Below are 20,431 nucleotides of genomic sequence, written 5' to 3' on the forward strand. Positions count from 1 at the left end.
ACACAAAAGAAAAACAAGTTTTGTTGCAATATTTCACTTATTCAGCAGCATCTGGTTGAGGTGCTTTACTGAGTCTGGCTTGGTGTGAATGATGATTTATGAAGTATGGAGATTTTGTTTTGAATGATTATAGCTGCCAGCTGGTTGTTGTTCCATGTTTGTTCTTGTTATTAGCAATTAACTTGTGTATCCGTTTTTCACATCAGGAGTATTTATTTGTTGCAACTACACTGGGATGGCTGACTGTTTCAGGTGAGATGAGTTACAGAAAGGAAGTAAAAATTCAGAATGAATAATTCAACACTCTCTACAAATATTACACACACGTGAGTGCGCACGCACACCCACTGTTATGAAGAATCCTGGTGTGCTATGTCTGAGTTTTTATATATATATATAAAAGAGAGCAAAACCCCACTAACCCAGATTTCTGTGCATGCAGAATATTAGAGATGGGATTTGGCAGGTGGTGCTGAGAGCAGAATTTCCCCCTGTTTTCAGACTGATAGACTTTCTATAGTCTGACTATATATAATCACTGCATACTCCCATTGACATCAGTTGCTATTATGCAGCAGCTGCATAACCAGCAACTCTGTGGGATGAAGTGGGGGGACATATGTTTGTTTCCTATGTTAAAAACATATTGTGGGGAACAAAACAATCAAAAAGATTTTATAAGGTTTTGATGTGCAGCTGCTAATCCACATTCTCTCACAGGTCTGCAGACCTGATATGGATGCCATGTGGGCAGGGCCAGAAAAAACTGAAGTGGCTGGGAATCTGCTGGAAACTCTATTCCACAACCCCACAGATCCCTAGCTAAATGAATAGGGATCAATATGATCATCTAGTCTGACCTCCTGCATAAGACAAACGATAGAACTTCACATAGTGATTCTTGTATCAGCCCCATAGCATCTAGTTGAGCTAAATCATATCTGTGTGAGAACATCTTGATTTAAAGCTGAACATGTCAGAGAATCCACCATGCCCATAAGTAAATTGTTCAAATGGTTAATTACCCTCGTAAAAACAACCACCACCTCATTTCTAATCTGAAATTGTATAGCATCAGCTTCCAGCCACTGTCTTGTCATACAGTTGTCTGCTACTTTAAACAGACCTAAAAACATCAAGAAACCTTCATCCCAAGTATACACCTATAGACTGTGATGAAGTCATCGCTTAACCGTCTCTTGGATAAACGAAAGAGCTGATTTGAGTTCAAGACTCTTAATATAAAGCAAATTTTCCAAAATTCATAACTTTTGTTGCTGTTTTCTGAACCATTTTCAATTTGACAGCATTCTGTTTGTAGTGTGGACACCAGAACTGGACATAGGAGTAGTCCAATAATAGTCTCACTAATGTCATAAATCGTGGTAATAACACCTCCCTACAACTACTTGATATTCTCCTCCTTATGCTTCCCAGGATCACTTTTGCCCTCTTAGCCATCGTGTTGCAATGGGTGCTCATGTTGAGTTGAGGAGTGTCTCTTTAAATAGTTTGTGAGCCCTCTAATGCCCTCACTGTCTTTCATGTTCCAGAACTCTGCCAGAGCAGAGTGTGTGTGTGTGTGTGTATGTGTGTGTGTGTGTGTGTGTAACTAGCCCTTGCATATTGTATATAGTTAATGAGCATGGTTACAGTATTTGGATCACACTGTATCTCTGTCTCTTTGTATTATGTTTGTACATGATTGTTGTGTGCCTTTTGCTCTTTATGCAATGATCATAATTACCCCCTGCATGTGTACTTAATAGGGTTTGACTGTTGGCTCCACAGCCCAGACCTCTACCACTTGAACTAAATGAATAACTGTTAGCCAGCAACAGTAACATTAGTAAGCTGTTCTTTTTTGTGGACCATCCACTTGAGGGCATGCAAAACACTGAATGATGGGGGGGTGTATGTGTGTGTGTGGGTGTTCCTAATTCCCACTGTTAAATAGTGATTTTTCCATTGCTTATAATTTAGCAAAATCCGAGTGGCCTTTTACAGGGACAGCAAAAGGCAACCTCTGTGATCCTAGGACTATCAGCCTATCTGATAGAGATGAAAGTTTGCCCAGTGTTTAGTGTGTTACTGGGAAATTGGGAGACCTGCATGCAAGTCTCTGCTCCACCACAGAGTTCCTGTGTGACCTTGGGCAAGTCACTTAACCTCTCTGGTCCAGATCCTCAATCATATTGAGACCCTAACTCATTGATTTCAGTGGGAATTAGGTGTTCAAATACCTTAGAAGCTCTATTTGTCTGTTCTTCCATGCTCCATCTGTAAAGTGAGAATAAATAGCACTTTCCTATATCACGAGAGTGTTGTGAGGTGCTCCAACAACAGTAATGGGGGGTATATCAGTACCTAATAGATAGCTTTAAAGTTCCTGCTCCAAACTCTGTTGGTGCTAAAGCTGGAATAAAAAAGTAAGGAAAATAATTAACATTTGCAAAATCACCTGTTTCTTACTAACCTTGTTCTATAAAATGGCTGAACCATTTTTGGTCAAATTTTCCCAAAAAATCCAACCTGAAGCACTGACCAAACCTTCAAAATTTCAGTCCGACTGGGTAAAATTTGCCCAAGTTACATAAAGGAATTTATAATAGAAAGGGGTTGGGAACAGGTGTCACTACTGCTCCAGCTATAACAATACGTCATATAGCACTTTTCACCTACAAAAAACTATGGCTTACATCATCTCTAGGTATGTGTTTAGTATGATTAATGGACTTTGCCATAAACTGAGCAATACCTTACTCTGGAGTAGTCTTCTTGAACCCAGACTAAGAGGTCCCACCAGCCTTAGTGTGGTAGCAGAATTTGGCCTTAAGTGATTTTGTTTCAAACATCACCACAATTAGGTTGTATTTGCAGCTGAAGACTTGTCAGTGATTTTATTTTGGCTCACTTGTTCACAGAAAATAGTACAGTTCATTTAGTCACAACATATTACTGCTGCAGAGTTTGAGAGAGATTATTCAGCAGTCACATATTTTCTCATGCAATTTATTTGAAATGATGCCGTGAAAATACCGATAGACAAGCATTGTTCTAGGTGATTTCAGTCTTGTTGATGAGCATTTTTGTTGATCTAATTCAAATTTATCTTCATCTGCTGGAGACATTTTCAGCGACGGCAAAGGCCTGACAGTTTCAAAACAAAATCTCCTCAAGATGGGCTTATTTTCTGTTAAAATTGGGCTGAGATGTACTATTACGATTCAAAGTGCAAAAATGGACCATATTCAACAAGTTTCCTTGTGACTCGCAACATCTTTGTTGAGAGATGAAAAGCTGAAGAAACAACGGAAAAGAACTCGCGTGCTCGGAGTCTGCTCAAAATGATTAAAACTGATGAGAGACCAGGTGGGTGAAGTACAGTAATATCTTTTATGGGACCAACTTCTGTTGGTGAAAGAGACAAGCTTTCAAGCTTACCCAGAGCTCTTCTTCAGAAGTTGGTCCCATAAAAGATGGTATCTCACCCACCTGGTGTTACTCAGATCCTGGGACAAACATCAGCTCTGATGACATTGCATAAAGCTGATATTACTAAGGCACGCTTAATAGAAATGTTTAGTGATTATTTAATTTGTTTAGTTTTTGATGAATCACAGATGTAATTACTACTTTAAATTGCCCTACATTATAGTAATGAATTTAAACAGCAATAAAGCATGACTGTATTTTGGGTTTGTTTCTGCTCTCCCTTGCAGCACCACTCTATAGTGCAAGGAGTAATTACTCCAATGCAAGCAAGAATAGAATCTGGCTCAGTACTGTGCTTGAATGTTCCATTAGTACACATCTCAAATTACTTGTGAACAACCTTGTGTGCCAACCCCTTGAGACCTTTGTTAAAGAAACATTGTTTCCATTTCTGCAGATGGACCAGGGTCCTTTTCAGGAGAATGCCCTAAGGGCTTGATCTTGTAGGGTGCTGAGCATAATAGATCAGACCCAGCAAAACCCTTAACCACATGAATAGTTGTATTGATTAATTAATTTCTCATGCATAAAGGTAAGTGTGTGTGTTTAAGTTACATATGTGCATAAGTGCTTTATTGGATCAAGGCCAAATGCACAGCACTTTGCAAGATCAAGCCCTAAAACATGGCTGAAAAGGTGTTCTATTATAATATGGCTCTTTGTTTAAATATTGGTTTTTAATTTTAAATTTATTTTCCCAATTTATGCAATATATCTTTCTACTATGATACACAGTTGATTACAGAAAGCTACATCATCTTGTTGATAAATGTATTGCTCGCTGCCTATTATTTTAAATGAACGTTGATTATATTTTGTAAATATATTTAACTCTTTCCCCCTCAACCTTAGTTGGCCTCAACTTTTTCTGCAATTCCACTGCAAACATTCCATCTGCTTCTTTCAGTCAGCAGCCTTGCTGGTGTGTGTTCCCAACTCAGCGCCAATTTCTACTTTTCATTCTCATTTAAAAGATCTCTCGAGTAGGGTGTTCAGACAGAAAGTGTGAAGAATAGGGACAGGGGCATGGGGGGGGTAATAGGCGCCTGTATAAGACAATACCCTGAATATTGGGACTGTCCCTATAAAATCGGGCTATCTGGTGACCCTAATCTCAGGAGCTGGGTCACACAGTAACACATAGGATTTAAGTTGTCTAATTAGAAATGGAAAGCGAAAAGTGCTAGAAAAATTACTGCAGAAGTGGATGCTGAGGGCAAGCTGTCAGAATTAATTAAATCATCAGCACTGGTGTATTCCCTCAAGTAACTTCTCTTTCTTCAATGGAGTTACTCAGGGTTTAACACTTAGGTTAGAAAAATGAGACTGTGTCCATAGGGATATAAGATCAACTAGTTTTCTTTCGTGATTTTTGAGCTTTGACAAGGTGGGTCAATGACAGTTTGGTTGGGCTTCAGTTGGGGCTAGCTGATTTAAAAAAAACCCAAACCCACTTGAGCCCCCCTAACTTATGAGTCTTTCTGTTACTCTGATCTCTTCCTGCATTTGATAGGGCAGAAGAGCCGAGAGAAACTTTTCTGTCAACACTTTTTTTTTGGGGGGGGGGGGGGGGGGAAAGGCTTTGACACCTAAACATTTTGCGAATGTGTCAGTTTTGCTGAATGAAAATAAATCCAAGATTAAACATTTTCAAAATGTGAAACACGTTGATTTTTTTCAGTTCCGAAGGATTTTTGTTTAGACTGTGTGTCAGTGTCACAATTGGCCCTTACTTTGGCTGGGTCATCCAAACATTGTCATCATAATCGAGAAGCTGTAAGTAGAGCTGGTCAGGAATGAGGGGCTTTTTCCTGTGAAATATTTTCACTTTGTTGAAAAAAATTAAAAACTCAATAACTGTAAATCTTTGCCTGAAAATTTGTTTAGCTGTGAACACAATTTTACATCAAAAACAGTTTTGATGGGGAAAAAATTCAACTCTCTCTAGTTATGACTGCATCTCTCTCTCGGGTGTGTGGGTGCGCACGCGCACATTTTTAACAAGTTTATTTACTGCTTGGGAGAAGCTTAGAACTGATGGTCCTGGAGACGGAAGTACTCCGTTCGTAAATTGGGTACACACTGGCAGCAGCAGGGCAAACACCTTCACGCAACTACACCAATGTCAGGAGGGGTCCCCTTTAGAGGTGAGAAGTTGGTACAGTCTCTGTATTCATTCAGTCCTTGGCTTCTCTTGAGAATGTGAGCAAGGGTGTCCCCTATAACAGCGGACATCGCTAAGGTTGCCCGCTGGCTTAGCACTGGCCATCTAATCCTATGCCAACAGTAAGTTTTTGGTCACTGCTAATTTAGGTTCAATTTGATTCAGCAATTTGAGGCTACACAATCCAATGTAAATTTTGGGAGCAATCCAGTGCCTTAGTATTTCTCTTTGATGCTCTCGATGTGCTCCCGCTCAATAGCACTTCAGAGGCAGCTACTCTGATTTCCAGTTGAGTCTGTATTTACAAAGGCTAAATTGGGAGTGATTGTCAATGCCTGATTTTAGCTTTTTAAATGCAAAATGAAATTGAAATCAGCCAACCAGGACATCTTTGAAGTGCTATTGAGATCAATGGCCAAACTGAAAGAGGTATGTGGGTCTTTTCTTTGAAGTTCAGTTGTTGCACTCAGCTGTACTTGAAGTGGCTGGGCTTGATTTCAAGTTTTACTGTGACATTTAAGCAGCAAAATTTGGAGTTTCAAACAGCTTCCAATTTTGTTATTCTATGTGAAGTAGAACTTCAAAGAGACATATGTGCCTCTAAAGAACTATTTAGTGTCTGGGTCCTAGCAAGATGGGTAGGAAAAAGTGCTAGCAACCAAACTACACTGGCTGTAAGATGCACTGGGTGCTGCAACTCTTGGTATGTTTCAGACAATAATTAGAAGGTAAATGGCTTTTATCTAATGGAGATAGTGAGACATTTGGTGATGAGGTTAGTAATGACAGACACCTCGTTCCTGTGTGGGTAATTAAACATGGATATGACATTACAAAAAAGACCCAACTGCAATCCAGCTGTAGACTCAATTGGACTTGACTCTGATTTCACATTAATCATAACTCCAATTAATACAATAGCTACTTGTGATTCATACCAGTGTATCCAAGCTCACACTCAGGCCATAAGACACCTGCTGGAAATACTCTATAAAGTGCAAGTGTGGGTGGTGGTCAAACTTGATTTCCACTATATTTATTATTTTCCCCCCAGTCTGCATAGGCAGGAACAGACTTTAATTGTCCTTTTAAAATATCTGAGTTGCTATTTTCTGACAATACTTCACAAGCAGATGGCCACATTGGTATTTAGTTTAATCACAGAAGGCTTTTAACGCAAAGTAACAAATGGACCTGGCTGTGAGTGAAATGCTGCTGAATGCAGCAGTCCCAGTTTGATGGAGAGGCAAAGAGAGGGGTAAAATGAAATACCATGCAGTTCACAGAACAAACCCCTGCAGCTATTGCCCATTAGCCTTATGCTTCACAAGGCACTCCAGGCACACTGTTTTATTTTTTTAATACTTTATACAGGAAAAATATTGTCCACGCTTGCATTATATATATTAAAGAAAAAAAGAAGTCAAGATTTTAAATAAATAAACTCCGTAACACTTTAGAAATACTGGCTTTGCTTTCTCTGACATTAGAAACTCCAGTTGCAAGAAAACAAGCTTATGTTACATTAAGGGTGGTGAACATGCAGAGTTGAATTTGCACTGCTTTTTAAGACACTTGAACTTGTAAAAAAGAATCCCACGAGGTTGCAGCTTATTAGGTCTAGTGATTAAATATACCAAACCTCCTCCCATGCATTTCTATGCCCAGGACAGTTTTACAAGTTATTTTTTATAAATTTCGTCTTTCATATTTGCAGGCCTCTTTAATATTAAGAGCCTGATTTTTCACTTACTCTAATTTTATGCCTGTTAATGCCAATGGGACAGATTTAGTCCCTCCCTCCGATCCCCACCTTACTTGTTTTGAGACATACCAGTGAATTTTAACTGTGCTCTGCCCTGGTTGGGTGCAAAATTCAGGTCTTGTAACCAGTTAGGCACACAATTGTTTTTCTGTGTGCATTGGCCTTCCCCAACAGCAACCCTAATGCCCAAGTTTTCCCTCCCTACTCTAAGTTTGTATAGGCATAGAATATCAGGGTTGGAAGGGGCTTCAGGATATCTAGTCCAACCCCCTGCTCAAAGCAGGACCAATCCCCAAATGGCCCCCTCAAGGATTGAACTCACAACCCTGGGTTTAGCAGGCCAATGCTCAAACCACTGAGCTATGAGTGCAGTGCAGTTTCTCAAATAGTGGGCGAGTCTGACCCAAGGGGCTCCAATCCCCTGTATGTCAGCTATCTCAAAGGGTTTACCGGGATAGGTCTCCTGGAAGCCATGGGCGGGTTGAATATGCCTATAACTTATTGTGCTAGGCATATTACTTACACCATTCTCTAAGTACATATTGCTGTCCAGATGCTTGCAATGATCTCCTGATCAAACTCATCTCTGCTAGAGAGAAATAGATACCATACACCTGGTCTTAGTGGGAGATTGAATCGCTGCTGCCCAGCAGGGAAAACTCTAGGCAGATCTGAATTCTGTCCAACAAAAACAGTCCATAAAGGTCCAGTAGAGTCAGATGAAAGACTCAAAGCAGCTGGCCACCAGCAGACAACGGGTTCCTATTTCAAGGAACAGAACAGAGTTGTTACAGCCAGACCCACCTAAAAATCCACGAATCTTGTGGACAGCAAGAACTGGATAATAATCAAAACATTGCTTTCTATGGCCTTTCTTTTTGCCTGTAAATGAAGCAGGAGAATAAGACACAAAATGAACAATTTACATGGAAGAATTTGTACATCAGTGAAGCAGCACCTGCTGTACACATTCTAGGACTGGCTGGTTTTGCACCAGTGTGGGAGAGCCTCAACATATTGCTTTAATCTCATGTGCTAATAGCAGCTAGTGAATAGTTAAAATTCTTTTAATTATGTTAATACAAATGACAGTTTAAAAGTGCATTTCTTCTCATAGGTATTATTGTGGTTTCAGGCACTAGGGTGGCAAAGATGCTCAGCACCTTGCAGGATTGAACCTATAGGCCCCAATCCTGCAATGTTTGTGCATAGTTAGAAACTCCCACTCCTTTCTCCCCTCCCCCTCCCTTTGACCTCAGTGGCACTTTGTGCAAGTGGCGGGGCTCTGCCGATGTGCAACAAGTTTCAGGATCAGGGCTTTGGAGCAGATCAAAGTTATTTCCCTAGGAACCATCTTAGAATAATTTTGCGCTAGTTTATTTTACATTGTGCAGTCTCTTGCAAAGATATTAGATTCCTTGTAAGAATAGCAGTTTGCATTCCAAATGCATTATTTTTGCATAATGGATTTTAAGAGACCAGGATGAACATACAGTGAAATGTCAGAAAAGGCAAACCAAACACATTTGGTACTAGGCATTGACTTTAAATCACATTAATTCTTCAGCTTCTCTTGCATCAAACCCACCAAACTGACTTAGTTTTCTAATTTATTTTTACATTTGGCCATTCAGGTGGCTTTGGTTTACTTCAGTGTGTGTCTGGGGTGTGTGGGTATGTGTAAATAGCACAGCTAATTTATTACAAAGTAAATCAGCTTCTGATCAATTATTTTACACCTTACAATTGCTTAGTTTTATTGCCCTTATTTAATGTGGGGATTCAGTGTATGCACAAGTTGAGGTTTTCTTTAGTCTATTTTTATTCTGATTTAGAATAAAATGGCTCAAATTCTGCGCATTTTGGTCATATGGGTAGGTCCCATGCATGGGATTACATTAATTTTTCTATGGACCTCCATGCAAACAGGTGAAAGAGGTCCCCCTCATTCCATTGTGCCACTTCTCAACTATTTCCTCCCCCTCTTCCATGTCTCTTCTTCCATTCCTTAGCTCCCCTATTAGCCATTCCCTCTCTGCACCTACCACCCCACACATGGCTGCCACCACTAGCACAAAGGGAGCCAGTGCCCTCATGTGAAACGTGTCAGTCATGCACCTCACCCTCTGCCTTTAAGACGGCCAGGGTACCTTGCTGACAATAGAGTATCATCTTTAGCCTACTATGAGGACTACAGCCTGCCAAGACATAGTGAAGTACCATAAATCTGAGTTCTGACAGGTCCACCTTCCTGACTGGAAGAAGTATAGCGGTGGCAACCAGCAGTCTAAATTGCTGTGAGCAGAAACTACAGCTATGTTGTTGTATGGAACCAGATTGAAGCTTAGGTACACCAAAATTTCAGAGCAGACCATTGAAAATTTACATTTTATGGAATTGATCTCATTTTGGGCCAGATTCTATGTGCTCTTTGCTCTACCGCACACCAGCAGAGAGAACATTCAGGAGTCTTTACACCAGCAATCCCTGGGATCTGCTCACTGCTGCTTCCTTGATGGTGGCAGATGCTGGGAATGGAATGAAAGCACAGTGTTAGCCTCAGCCTCGTTCTGCACCATCCCACTGGGTAGGGCCAGCATGCTAAACTGGTCCATCTGGATCAGATAATGCACAGCACAGCACAACTCCAGATAGACCGCCTGCCTAGGAGCAAGGCAGTGTCGCTCACGTGCTCCTCCCGGGTTGGTGCACCCCTGCACCACCCCCTGACCCTCATACAGGGGTGTGGCATAAGTACCACAATCTGACCTAATTTTCAACAGATTTTTACTAAATATTCACAGGGACATGAGAGTACAGTTTGTCAATACTCATACATTTTTGATTCTGCCCTTCAAATTACAGATCTCACTGCATTACATGTGTGGCCTGTATGTTGTTGCACAGTAGTAACAGTTTACCTGCTGCTGGTTGAAGTCTGATCTGTGTATTTTTCAAAGAGATTGCTTGTGTGGTAAATCCCTGACTCCCACTAAAAGCAATAATAAGTAGCATAGGCAAGTCTTGCTAATGTACATCAGTGCTGATCTGAAGGAACCACCTTGAGGTGTGAAAGAGTAGTTTAGTCTCAGTCAGTCGTTGACCTCTTTTCTGAGGCTGATGCCACGTGTGATGGTGTTGGCTTGTGTTGTGGATGTACGTCCACCAGGCCCTGGATTCAGACCACAAAGGCCACTGAACGCCCCTCAGATGGTTTCCATACTAAAGAAAAAATCTCTGTTAGTTGGCCTGTACAATCCACTCACTGTTTGAGTTAAAATAACGGTGCTGCATCAGAGTTCCTGTTTCTGAGATTTATGGTTTTCTTTCCTCTCCCTGCACAAAACTGCAACCCTATTACAGAGCAGGCAGCAGAACATGTAATGGATTCCAGACTCCTTTGGTTATAATAATATTATGACTATACATGGCCCTCTTTGTCTCAAGCAAATACCTAAGTGGTCTGCTATGACAAACAGTTTAAACATTTCTGGCCACCTCTACCCTTTATAGAGTGCACCATGCTTTTGAGAAGGAAACTGGACAGATTTGTCCCTTTAAATACCTCAGTTTTTTAGTTGCAGGATATGAAAACCACTAACTGAAATATTAAGAATAAGATTTACACAGTATTTGAATTGGGGCAGGAAATAAATGGTTCTGTGCAGAGAAAGTAGTAACTTGCACATCATGCAGAAGGATCCCAGTCCACTTTATGATTTTGGGACAATTTCTTAGACTCTAAGGTCTCTGGGACAGTTGCTGTCTCAAGGGGGCAGAGCGACTCTCTGAACTCCTGGGTATGCATAGATTTTAGGACCAGACAGGGCCCATTAGGATCACTTAGTCTGACCTCCTTCATAACACAAGCCATAGAATTTCACCCAGTGTTTGTGATTTCAAGCCAATAATTGCTGGTCAAGCTCTGGCAATCTTCTAGAAAGACATCCAGTCTTGAGTTAAAGCATACTTACTGCATTCTGTATGACTAGCCAGCTCAGCTGGCCAGAACAGGTGGGGGAAATGGCAACAGAAGGAGCAATCTGTCTGCCTCCTCCCCACTGATCCCTGCCCACAGGGTGACAGGTACCTTAGAGGAGTAGGAAAGGAGAGACTCAGGCTAGGTCTACACTACCCGCCTGAATCGGCGGGTAGAAATCGACCTCTCGGGGATCGATTTATCGCGTCCCGTTGGGACGCGACAATCGATCCCCGAATCGACGCTCTTACTCCACCAGCGGAGGTGGGAGTAAGCGCCGTCGACAGAAAGCCGCAGAAGTCGATTTTGCCGCTGTCCTCACAGCGGGGTAAATCGGCTGCGATACGTCGAATTCAGCTACGCTATTCATGTAGCTGAATTTGCGTATCTTAAATCGACTCCCCCCTGTAGTGTAGATGTACCCTAAGGTACTGGGGTAGCTGTTTTCTCCACTCACTTACTCTGGTGTATCCTGGTACCTAGTGAAGCACGGGGCCTGCAATTCTGCCTGGTCCTTATGTAAGTCACGCATGGAGAAGAAGATGGCTCCTTGCATCCTCACATCCCCTCTCTCCCCACAACTGCATAATTGCCAACCAGTAGTTAGCAGATAGCCATCACTTTCCCCACAACCATATTGCATCCACCTCTGGGATGGGCAGTCATTTAATTGCACCCGTAACTGTGTAGTACAAGAGCTGAATAATCCCATCCAATGGAAGTTGCAAGGGAAATAGAGGACACACACTAATTAAAGGGTAACATTTCAGAGCAACCGCAGGGGACAGTTGTTTGCACCCAATTTTCCTTTCACATCAATGTAACGCGCCGGCTTCAATAGGGTTACTCTGGATTGACACCAATTAACAATCTGAGAGGAGACTCCGAACCCCAATAACATCAGCCAGAGCAGCAGGCCCAGATTTGTAGGTGGTGTCGGGCAATTTACAACAATAGTCGTCTGAGCTGGAGTAGAAAAACATTCCAAGTTCTCGTTTCATATAATGAATATTTCATGAGACATTTCAACAAACAAAGTATCAACCAAGATAAATGGGCTTCATGGAGTAATTCCTCAGCAAATCAGTAAAGCTAATGGGCTCAATTGTCTGCTGGTGTAACTCCTGTGGACTTTTGTGGAGTTACGGCAGCAGAGAATTTGCCCCAATGTTTCTTAATTTAGAGGTAGTTTTTAATTTTTTTCTTTTATCTTTGTAATTATTCTTTTCAAAGATGAAGGCACAATTCTACCAAATAAGTGCATCCTAAAACTGACAAAAGGAGATGTTTAGGAACAGCTGGATTCTGAATTCCTTTGCTTATCCAAAACGCCTGTTTGGGTGCATGAAGAATGTTGGAACAGACTCCAGGTGAGCTACCATAAGTTGCCTTTCTTTTATCCACAGAAAAGAAATTGCACACTGATCTAATTATTGAGGGAAAATGTAATACACCTTGCATGCATGACCCTTTGTCAGCCTCATGATTGTTCTTGGTGTACTTGCATATTGTAAATTTTTGTGTTGCAAGACCAGAAAACAGTTTGTATTTTAAACTAATTGCAGCACACTGAGGCTGTCGGGTCATGCACCATCAAAGCTCAGGAGCTGGACACAATATAGAAAGCAAGACAGATGAAACATTTTGGGGGGATAATATGAAGTAAGAATTACTATACTCTGGGGAAATTTTCTTTTTACAATTTCAGCAACGCTTTAGTTTATATTTATATGCGTTACTTTGTGTGTGTGCGTGTGTGTGTGCGTGTGTGTTTCTGTGCACACAAATTGGGCTATGCCACATATCAATAAATCTCTTAACATTTCAATATGAGGTTTTATTATTGAGTTGAAACAGAGCTTAATTATATACAGAAACTATGTTAGCCAGTAAGACACTGCCAATTCTTAAAAAAAAAACCACCTCAGTTTGCTAAGTAGAGGGAGACTGATTCATTAACCAGCAAGGAAACTTCGATATGTCTGAGACACTTAAGCGTCTATGTAAAATTAAAAGCTTTATGGCTGGAATCACAGCATTGCTGAAATACCTCAAGGTCCTGGAATCTGCCCTTGGAGCAATGAAAATTTAAATATAAAGTGGGAAGTGTGTCAATAATTTGATAAAGGGACATCTAAAAAATTACGATATTGAACCTGCACCTCGCTTTGTTCATTAATAGCATAATAATTAAATTGGAGAAGACTTGAGGTCATTCCCCAAATATGGGCTGTATCAGAGATAGGGTGACCAGATAGCAAATGTGAAAAATCGGGACAGGGTGTGGGGGGTAATAGGTGCCTGTATAAGAAAAAGTCCCAAAAAAATCAGGACATCTGGTCACCCTATTCAGAGATGACACTTATACGATACTTGATCTGAGCCACTATTATATCATGCAGTGTCTTACCTGCTGAAATAGGAGGGGAAAATAAGGATCAACTAAAGGAAGCACCTACTTTTTTCTTTCAACTAAAGACATTAGGAGAAAAGGGAATAGCTTTGTGTGGGGATGGAGGAAAACATAGAAAGACAGGGGGAACACTGAGTGGGACCCACCACTGCCTGTCTCCCACAGGAGACTGAGCATGTGGGATATGCTCACCTGATCCTAACGTATGATCCCCGTTTAATGCTTCAGGAGAAGAGGGAGGAAAAAAAGGTAAATCATTGAAAGTTATCTATAAAAGTTTAACAAGTGAAGACAGGAGTTCTTTTTATTAGTAATGTTACAGTAAAACTGCCAACCATGTTACTGAGCCTTATACATTTAAAAAAACGAACAGCTATGCAGTCACGGTATTAAGAGTTTTATATTTACATAGTACTATGGTTGGCTAATTACTATGCAACTGAGTAATTACTGTGCACCTTAGGGCCCTAGTCTGTTTTGGGACTACCACTGAAGAAAGTGAGAATTCAGTGTGCAGGAAGGCTGCCGAATTTGGAATATTAATCCTTATAAATACAGTAAAAAGATTTGAGACCAAGATATATTTAAAAAAAAAGAAAAAACAACAACCCAAATAAAGACCGCTGGCATTGAGTCTCATTATATTTACTTTATATCCCCAGAGAATTTTCTTTTACTCAGTTGTCATGAAATCAAATATGGGAATTCAGTTGCAGAAATTTAACATCTACACTGTGATGTGATGTTTATTGTTTGTTTTTCATAGGAGACGGTGTATAATTTAAAGGGCTGTGATTTGTATATGCCTAGAGAAGCAGACACATCCTGGAGCTTTTGTGGAAATCCTCACTAAGAATGGATACAGCAACTGCAGTATGTAAACTATTGCTTTTAAGTTTCAGCTTTCATAACAAAGAAATTGTGGCACTTGAAACATTCTCTTTTACGTTGTCCTGGTTGATTTATTATCATCAAAGATTTCTAAACAACATTGGTTTGAGCGGTTTCTTTCTTTTTTCAAAAGTGTCACTCACTGTATCCCTTCCGTTCCCAAAATGAACCCATTTTCCCCAGAGAACCTCTTGCACCCCACCCCCCCAACTTTGCACACCACTGTCCTAGGAGGTCTGACCCACGGAAGGGGTTCCTCCAGAGATTGTTCCAAAGCTGATGTCATAGCACTGCTCCTGTGGATCTGTGACAGCTGCATAGTGAAAACAGGAGTAAAATGGTGTTTAAAAGCCCCTTTTTGCCATAAAGTCAACAAATCCAACACTAGATACATATAGGACATAGATCTGCTGAGTAAGAAGATGCCATATTTGTCTGGTTTTGGTTTTGGACAGAAGTTGAAATTTCTGTTCTCTACTCTTGCCAAGATACAGTTTCCCCATTATATCGGAGTGCTACAGTCCTATTGACCCAACCTTGTAGAAGAGAGGCTAGATGCGATGCCAATTCACAGTAGCTGAGGATCTGATGTTATAGAATTTCTCTAGCCACACAATAGCAGCAGTAAAAGGAATGTATTTATCCCTCTTCACCCCATTCAGAGGAATGAATTTCAAAGTGTAATTGGGACTAACTATAATTATTTATTTCCAGTATCACCTGTAATGTGGTAGGTACTTTCTTAACAAAAGAGAGAGCAGGAGTAATTATAATCTCATGGGAAACAAAGACAGAAGGAGTATATCATATCAATCGTTAGGGTACTGAGATTTATTTTAACATGTGAACTGAATTTAAAGGTCTACTTACTAAGCACATAATCCGCCCCACTTGCTTTGTTCCCTTTAAAAAAAATACCTCAGGAAAATACATTTAAAAGACTGTTAATCACTTTCATCGTTCTTTGTGATTTTAAGATGTTGCATTAAGTTTCCAACAGCAACTTCATTTCAGTCACTTTTCTATTTCTCTAGGTAATTGTGTAGGTAAATAATGCATTACTCTTTGTCATAAGCTAGATACCATAAAACAATCAACAGCACAGGAACCTTAACTTTAGCATTTCTCAAGTGGGATTTATACCGTGTAACCTGAACATTTAATTACTGGAGCATTTTGTATAAGCTTACACAGGAATCACTTTTCCCAGCACTGAAATGGAACAAGCAGCTGTTTAATTGCACACAACAATTTAGAACAACAAGCTAAGAACACAACGCTATCGAATTGAAACTGCAGGCAAAATACAAAACACTCAGCATAGGTGGAATAAAGTCTCATATTGGCTGCTCTTCATTTTATTTTTTCTAGTAGTATACAAATGATGATGAAAGTCTGCTTGTTTACAAATATCAGGGTTCTATTCCCCCTGATTTTTAAACCAAGCCTGCCTTTGTGAAAAGAGAGTGTATCTGACATGCATTTTCAACCATTCTTTCAAAGAAAGCATTACACGTCAATGGTTAGCAGGGCCGGCTCCAGGGTTTTGGCCGCCCCAAGCAGCCAAAAAAAAAGCCGCGATCGCGATCTGCGGCGGCAATTCGGCGGGAGGTCCTTCGCCCCAAGCGGGAGTGAGGGACCGTCCGCCAAATTGCCGCAGAATAGCTGGACGTGCCGCCCCTCTGCGGAGCGGCCGCCCCAAGCACCTGCTTGCCAGGCTAGTGCGTGGAGCTGGCCCTGATGGTTAGAAGCTGTTAAATGCTATGCTAGCCACAGCTTCTTTAGGTTACAGTGATAAAGTTGTTGGAAGACAGAATAGGCATAAAGGGTTTTGTGGTGGGTTGAAAGGGTCCAACCAATAAAGTTGGACACCGGATTTGGATTTTGGATGCCTAAAACTTCAGGGATGTCTGGCGCTGGAGTTTTCATGCAGCCCATTATAAAGATAGATGGGAGCAAGAAAAGTGAGTTGGCAGAGATGCATGTGAAACAAGTCATAATGAGATTCAATATTTATAGCCAAGCACAACTAAGCTTCTCTCTCAAGTAGTAGCACAAAGGCTCTTTAACTGAAAGAGTAAGGCCTTGTCTAAACTACAAAATTAAGTTGACTTAGGTTAGATCGACCTACAGCCACAGCAGTAATTACTGCATTCTTTCATGTCCACGCTGCCCTCCTTCTATTGCTGGTGTGCATCCTCAGCAGGAGTGCTTGCACCGACTTAAGTGTGGGGGCTGAGAGCCCAGGCTGTTAGTCTGGCATGGGGCTCACAGCTGGAGCCTCTGGGGCTGACAGCCAGAGCTCACAGCTGAACACCCCCCCACACACACACGGGGCTCCAGCTGTGAGCAATGTAAGTAACGCAGTATCTAGACGGACACTCTTGCCCTAACTACATTGACCTAAGCACTATACCTCTCACGGAAGTGGTATTATTAGGTCGGTGTAGTGGGCATCTTACATCAGTGGGAGCTACAGTGTAGCGTAGATGCTTACAGAGTTAGGTCAACATAAGCTGTCTTACATTGACCTAACTCTGTAGTGTAGACCAGGCCTAAAACTCATTGAGATACATAAGTAGAATCTGTACTGAATGAATCCAGCTCTGACTACAGTTCCAAGTGTGCCTGCTTCTACTGTTCCTAACTCCTGGTCAGAAATGAAGGTGAATGTGGATTATTAAAAAACTGTGCTCTAGGATTCCTTTTATTAAATGTCAGGCAAAAGTAGTAATCATAGGACTAGTACTTCATTATTTGTATTGTGGTAGCACCCAAAGGCCTCACTCGGGGTCAGGCCCCATTGTGTTAGTTACTGTACACACACTGTCCCTGTTTGTTTGAAAAAATTAGTGCTTATCCCTCTATTTTGAAACATTTGTGAAATACATTAGTGGTTCATAATCCCCACTGCCAAAACCGTCCACTGTGCCTTGAGGTACAACTCCCTGATCCATTGGGGAGAACCAACTTCCTTTTTTGCCATTTCACCCACTCTACTCAGAGTTCTTAATTGGCTTTCTCGTTCTCCACATCAAGTTAAAACCACACACGTGCACTATCAAGATCCACCCCCATTCTGCCTCTACAGCACAGTCTTCAGTTTCTCCTGTTTGTGCCATATGCTGTGCCTGCTCCTGAGGTCTGTCTCCCACTTGTGTCAGTGTGTCCTCTTCACTTAGAACAGCTTTCCTGTGCTATTGTATCAATATCACTCCTCCCCCCCAACACTTGTTTCTAGAGCTGGCTGGAAAAGAAGTCTCTTCCCCCTCCCAAAAAATTAGCATTTTTGACTTTTCATCCCAATTTGGGACCATGTTTTCAAAAATATGAAGTTGTCCCTAATTGGGATGAAAATTCAAAAATGCTCAATTTATTTATTTGGAAGGGATTTCCAGAAACATTCTGTTTTGAGAGAACTGAAATGGAATTTTCCAGTTTGCTGGCTTTCACCCCCCACAAACCCACCCCAGGGACTTCTACATGTTTCCCAAGATACACAAACAAAGGACCCCAGGCCCATCATTTATGGCAACAGAACTACTGAGGGAATATCATAGAGACCATTCTCAAACCACTCAGAACACAATCTGCTTCCTCCAGAAACTCTTCAACATTAAAACCTGCCTCAAAATACCATCCTTTCCACCAAGGATGTCCTCTCCCTATACACCAACATCCCTCACCATGAAGGCATTGCAGTCTGACACTGACAGCACTCAGATAAACACATCCTCACCCATAACAACTTTACATTTAAACACTTTCTCTAAACCACAGGAATTAGGATGGCTGCCCAATATGCCAACCTCTTCATGGGCCATCCCAAGGAATAATTGCTGGAAAACTACACCACTGCACAAAGCCATGGCCAAAGATACTGACCTGGAGGGTCCTCCCCGAATTGTCTGCTTTTGATTAGTACATTAATTGCAGGGGATTGAAACCCACTGAGGCATCTCGTGACTGAAATATGTGGCCATGCTCTAGTGTGCTCTTTGAGCAGCACCTTAGCATCACACGCCCAACTCATCTTCTGGCTCCCCATTGTTTCACTATGTATGAGCACACAGCATCACAAATTTCCCTGGCCTGCTGGGAACCACAAGCTGTGTGCTCATGGGTGGGGTCAGGTTGCTACTATAGGCGTTGGACAGCAGTTCTGTACTGTGCCCACTTGCTGTGGAAGTATTTCCCTTTAGCCTCATCTACGTTATGCAAAGCACCGCATGTTACAATAAGCCAAAGTGCTTTGGCCACACTGGCATCCCGAGCATGGGCGGCATGTAATGGAGGCTGGGGGAGGCTAAGGCTCCCCAAACCTCCTGCCCCGATGGGGGGAGGGGCAGTGGCAGATTACCGAATGGGCCCCACCACAGAAACATCATATATAGTCATGTCATTTCCGGGGAATAAAGTCCTCTGTTTTGTCCTGCAGTACAGCCCTGAACACCCTGGTGTCATGGACCTTTCCCACGTATTCTGCATTCGTGTTTATTAACTGACTGCTTATGGTCCACTAAGCCTTGAAGAACAGTGAATACTAAACTTCACAGTTTACTTATTCACTGGCCCCTTTCAGTAGGCAAAGTATAGGTACATGTGTTCTGTCAATGTCACCCGCAGAGTTTGGAAAACCCATCCTCTGAAATCTTACTATAATTTCAGGGAGTTGTGTTATGACAACTATCCAGAGGTAGGTCAGAGTACTGATAGCCTGGCCAACCTGTGCAACCACCATTCCCACAGTTGACTTCTCAGCCCTGAACTGGTTGGCGACTGACTGGTACGGTCAGGAGTTGCCAGCTTCCAAAGGGCAATAGCCACCTGCTTCTGCACTGGTATGGGTTTCTGAAAACAAGTGGGGGGGGGGGCATGGCTGGGCTCTGGGGAGTGATGGGGTGTGGGTATCTGGGCAAGGGGGCACCCTGTGGCTGGGCTCTGGGGGGGGGAGGGGTTGTGCTGGACTGGGGGGAGGCAGAGAAACAGGTACTGGGTTGTCATAGGGGTTTCTTTAACTCTCTATTTCTGGGGGAATTTTTGTGTGTCTGCATTGTTATACACATACTTACTGACAGGTATTTTGAAATAAATTACCAAAATAATTGAAACTGGTGTTTGTTATTTTGACAAATGTTGCAGAATTTTTATTTTTTGGTGCAGAATGCCCCCAAGAGTAATATATATGTCAAAACAAGACACCAGAAAGTGCTAGGCTTAGCTACGTGACATTTGAAGTTCAATGAATGAACAGTGCATATTTTCACATATGTAATGTAAAATAACACAGAAACATACAATGTTTATTTCAGTACTAAACAACATATTGAAACAGTAAGGTTGTTGGCGTTGCTTATGCATTTCACTTAAAACTGGACATCGGGGCTTGTCAAATGGCTCCCAGACACAGAAGCCAAAAACCAGACTGTTCAGGTAAACCCAGATGAGTGGCAACCCTAGGACACTGCCCTGACATGTTAGCACTAATGACACACGCTGAAAGGGAGTGTGGATGAAGACATGGCATATACCTCTGCCCAGCACAGGATAGGTGGACACTCAGTGTGGGTACAGGCAGGTTCTAGCAGTATACTGACAAGTAACTGGGTCCACTTGCAAATGTAGTTGTACCCCTAGTTGTCACCTACCAACCCTCACTCGAACCTATAAGGGTATCACCAAACAAATGCAGCCCATTCTTGATGGGGACCACATTTTGAAAGA

At 41.7% G+C, this 20,431-nt stretch overlaps 1 protein-coding gene and 1 long non-coding RNA gene across 16 annotated transcripts in view; one reads left to right on the forward strand and one right to left on the reverse strand.

Annotated features, from left to right (window-relative positions):
• Positions 1 to 15,263, forward strand: part of LOC135981403 (uncharacterized) — a 112,884-nt gene extending 97,621 nt beyond the window's left edge. Inside the window, exons 3-4 of one of the 2 annotated variants that reach the window (XR_010598396.1) lie at positions 12,637 to 12,773; positions 14,583 to 15,263. This is a non-coding gene — a long non-coding RNA (uncharacterized LOC135981403). The remainder of the gene's footprint in view (positions 1 to 12,636; positions 12,774 to 14,582) is intronic. The other variant, XR_010598398.1, reaches the window with a different exon arrangement.
• SHISAL1 (shisa like 1) overlaps positions 1 to 20,431 on the reverse strand; it is a 314,851-nt gene that overhangs the window by 16,776 nt on the left and 277,644 nt on the right. For 6 of the 14 annotated variants that reach the window (XM_065583684.1, XM_065583708.1, XM_065583677.1 and 3 more), the window contains 2 exons: positions 14,009 to 14,038; positions 8,338 to 10,646 (listed from right to left, as the gene is read on the reverse strand). The exons of 3 other annotated variants lie outside the window; for them this stretch is intronic. In XM_065583684.1, coding sequence (XP_065439756.1) covers positions 10,631 to 10,646; positions 14,009 to 14,038 — 46 coding nt within the window. In that variant the 3' untranslated portion in view covers positions 8,338 to 10,630. Of the gene's footprint in view, positions 1 to 5,112; positions 8,187 to 8,228; positions 8,307 to 8,337; positions 10,647 to 14,008; positions 14,039 to 20,431 lie in introns of those variants that run through there. 5 more of the 14 variants (XR_006173947.2, XM_065583667.1, XR_010598389.1 and 2 more) reach the window with 5 other exon arrangements.

This window comes from Chrysemys picta, chromosome 1 (genome assembly GCF_011386835.1).
Source record: "Chrysemys picta bellii isolate R12L10 chromosome 1, ASM1138683v2, whole genome shotgun sequence".
In the NCBI taxonomy this organism is placed as follows: Eukaryota; Metazoa; Chordata; order Testudines; family Emydidae; genus Chrysemys; species Chrysemys picta.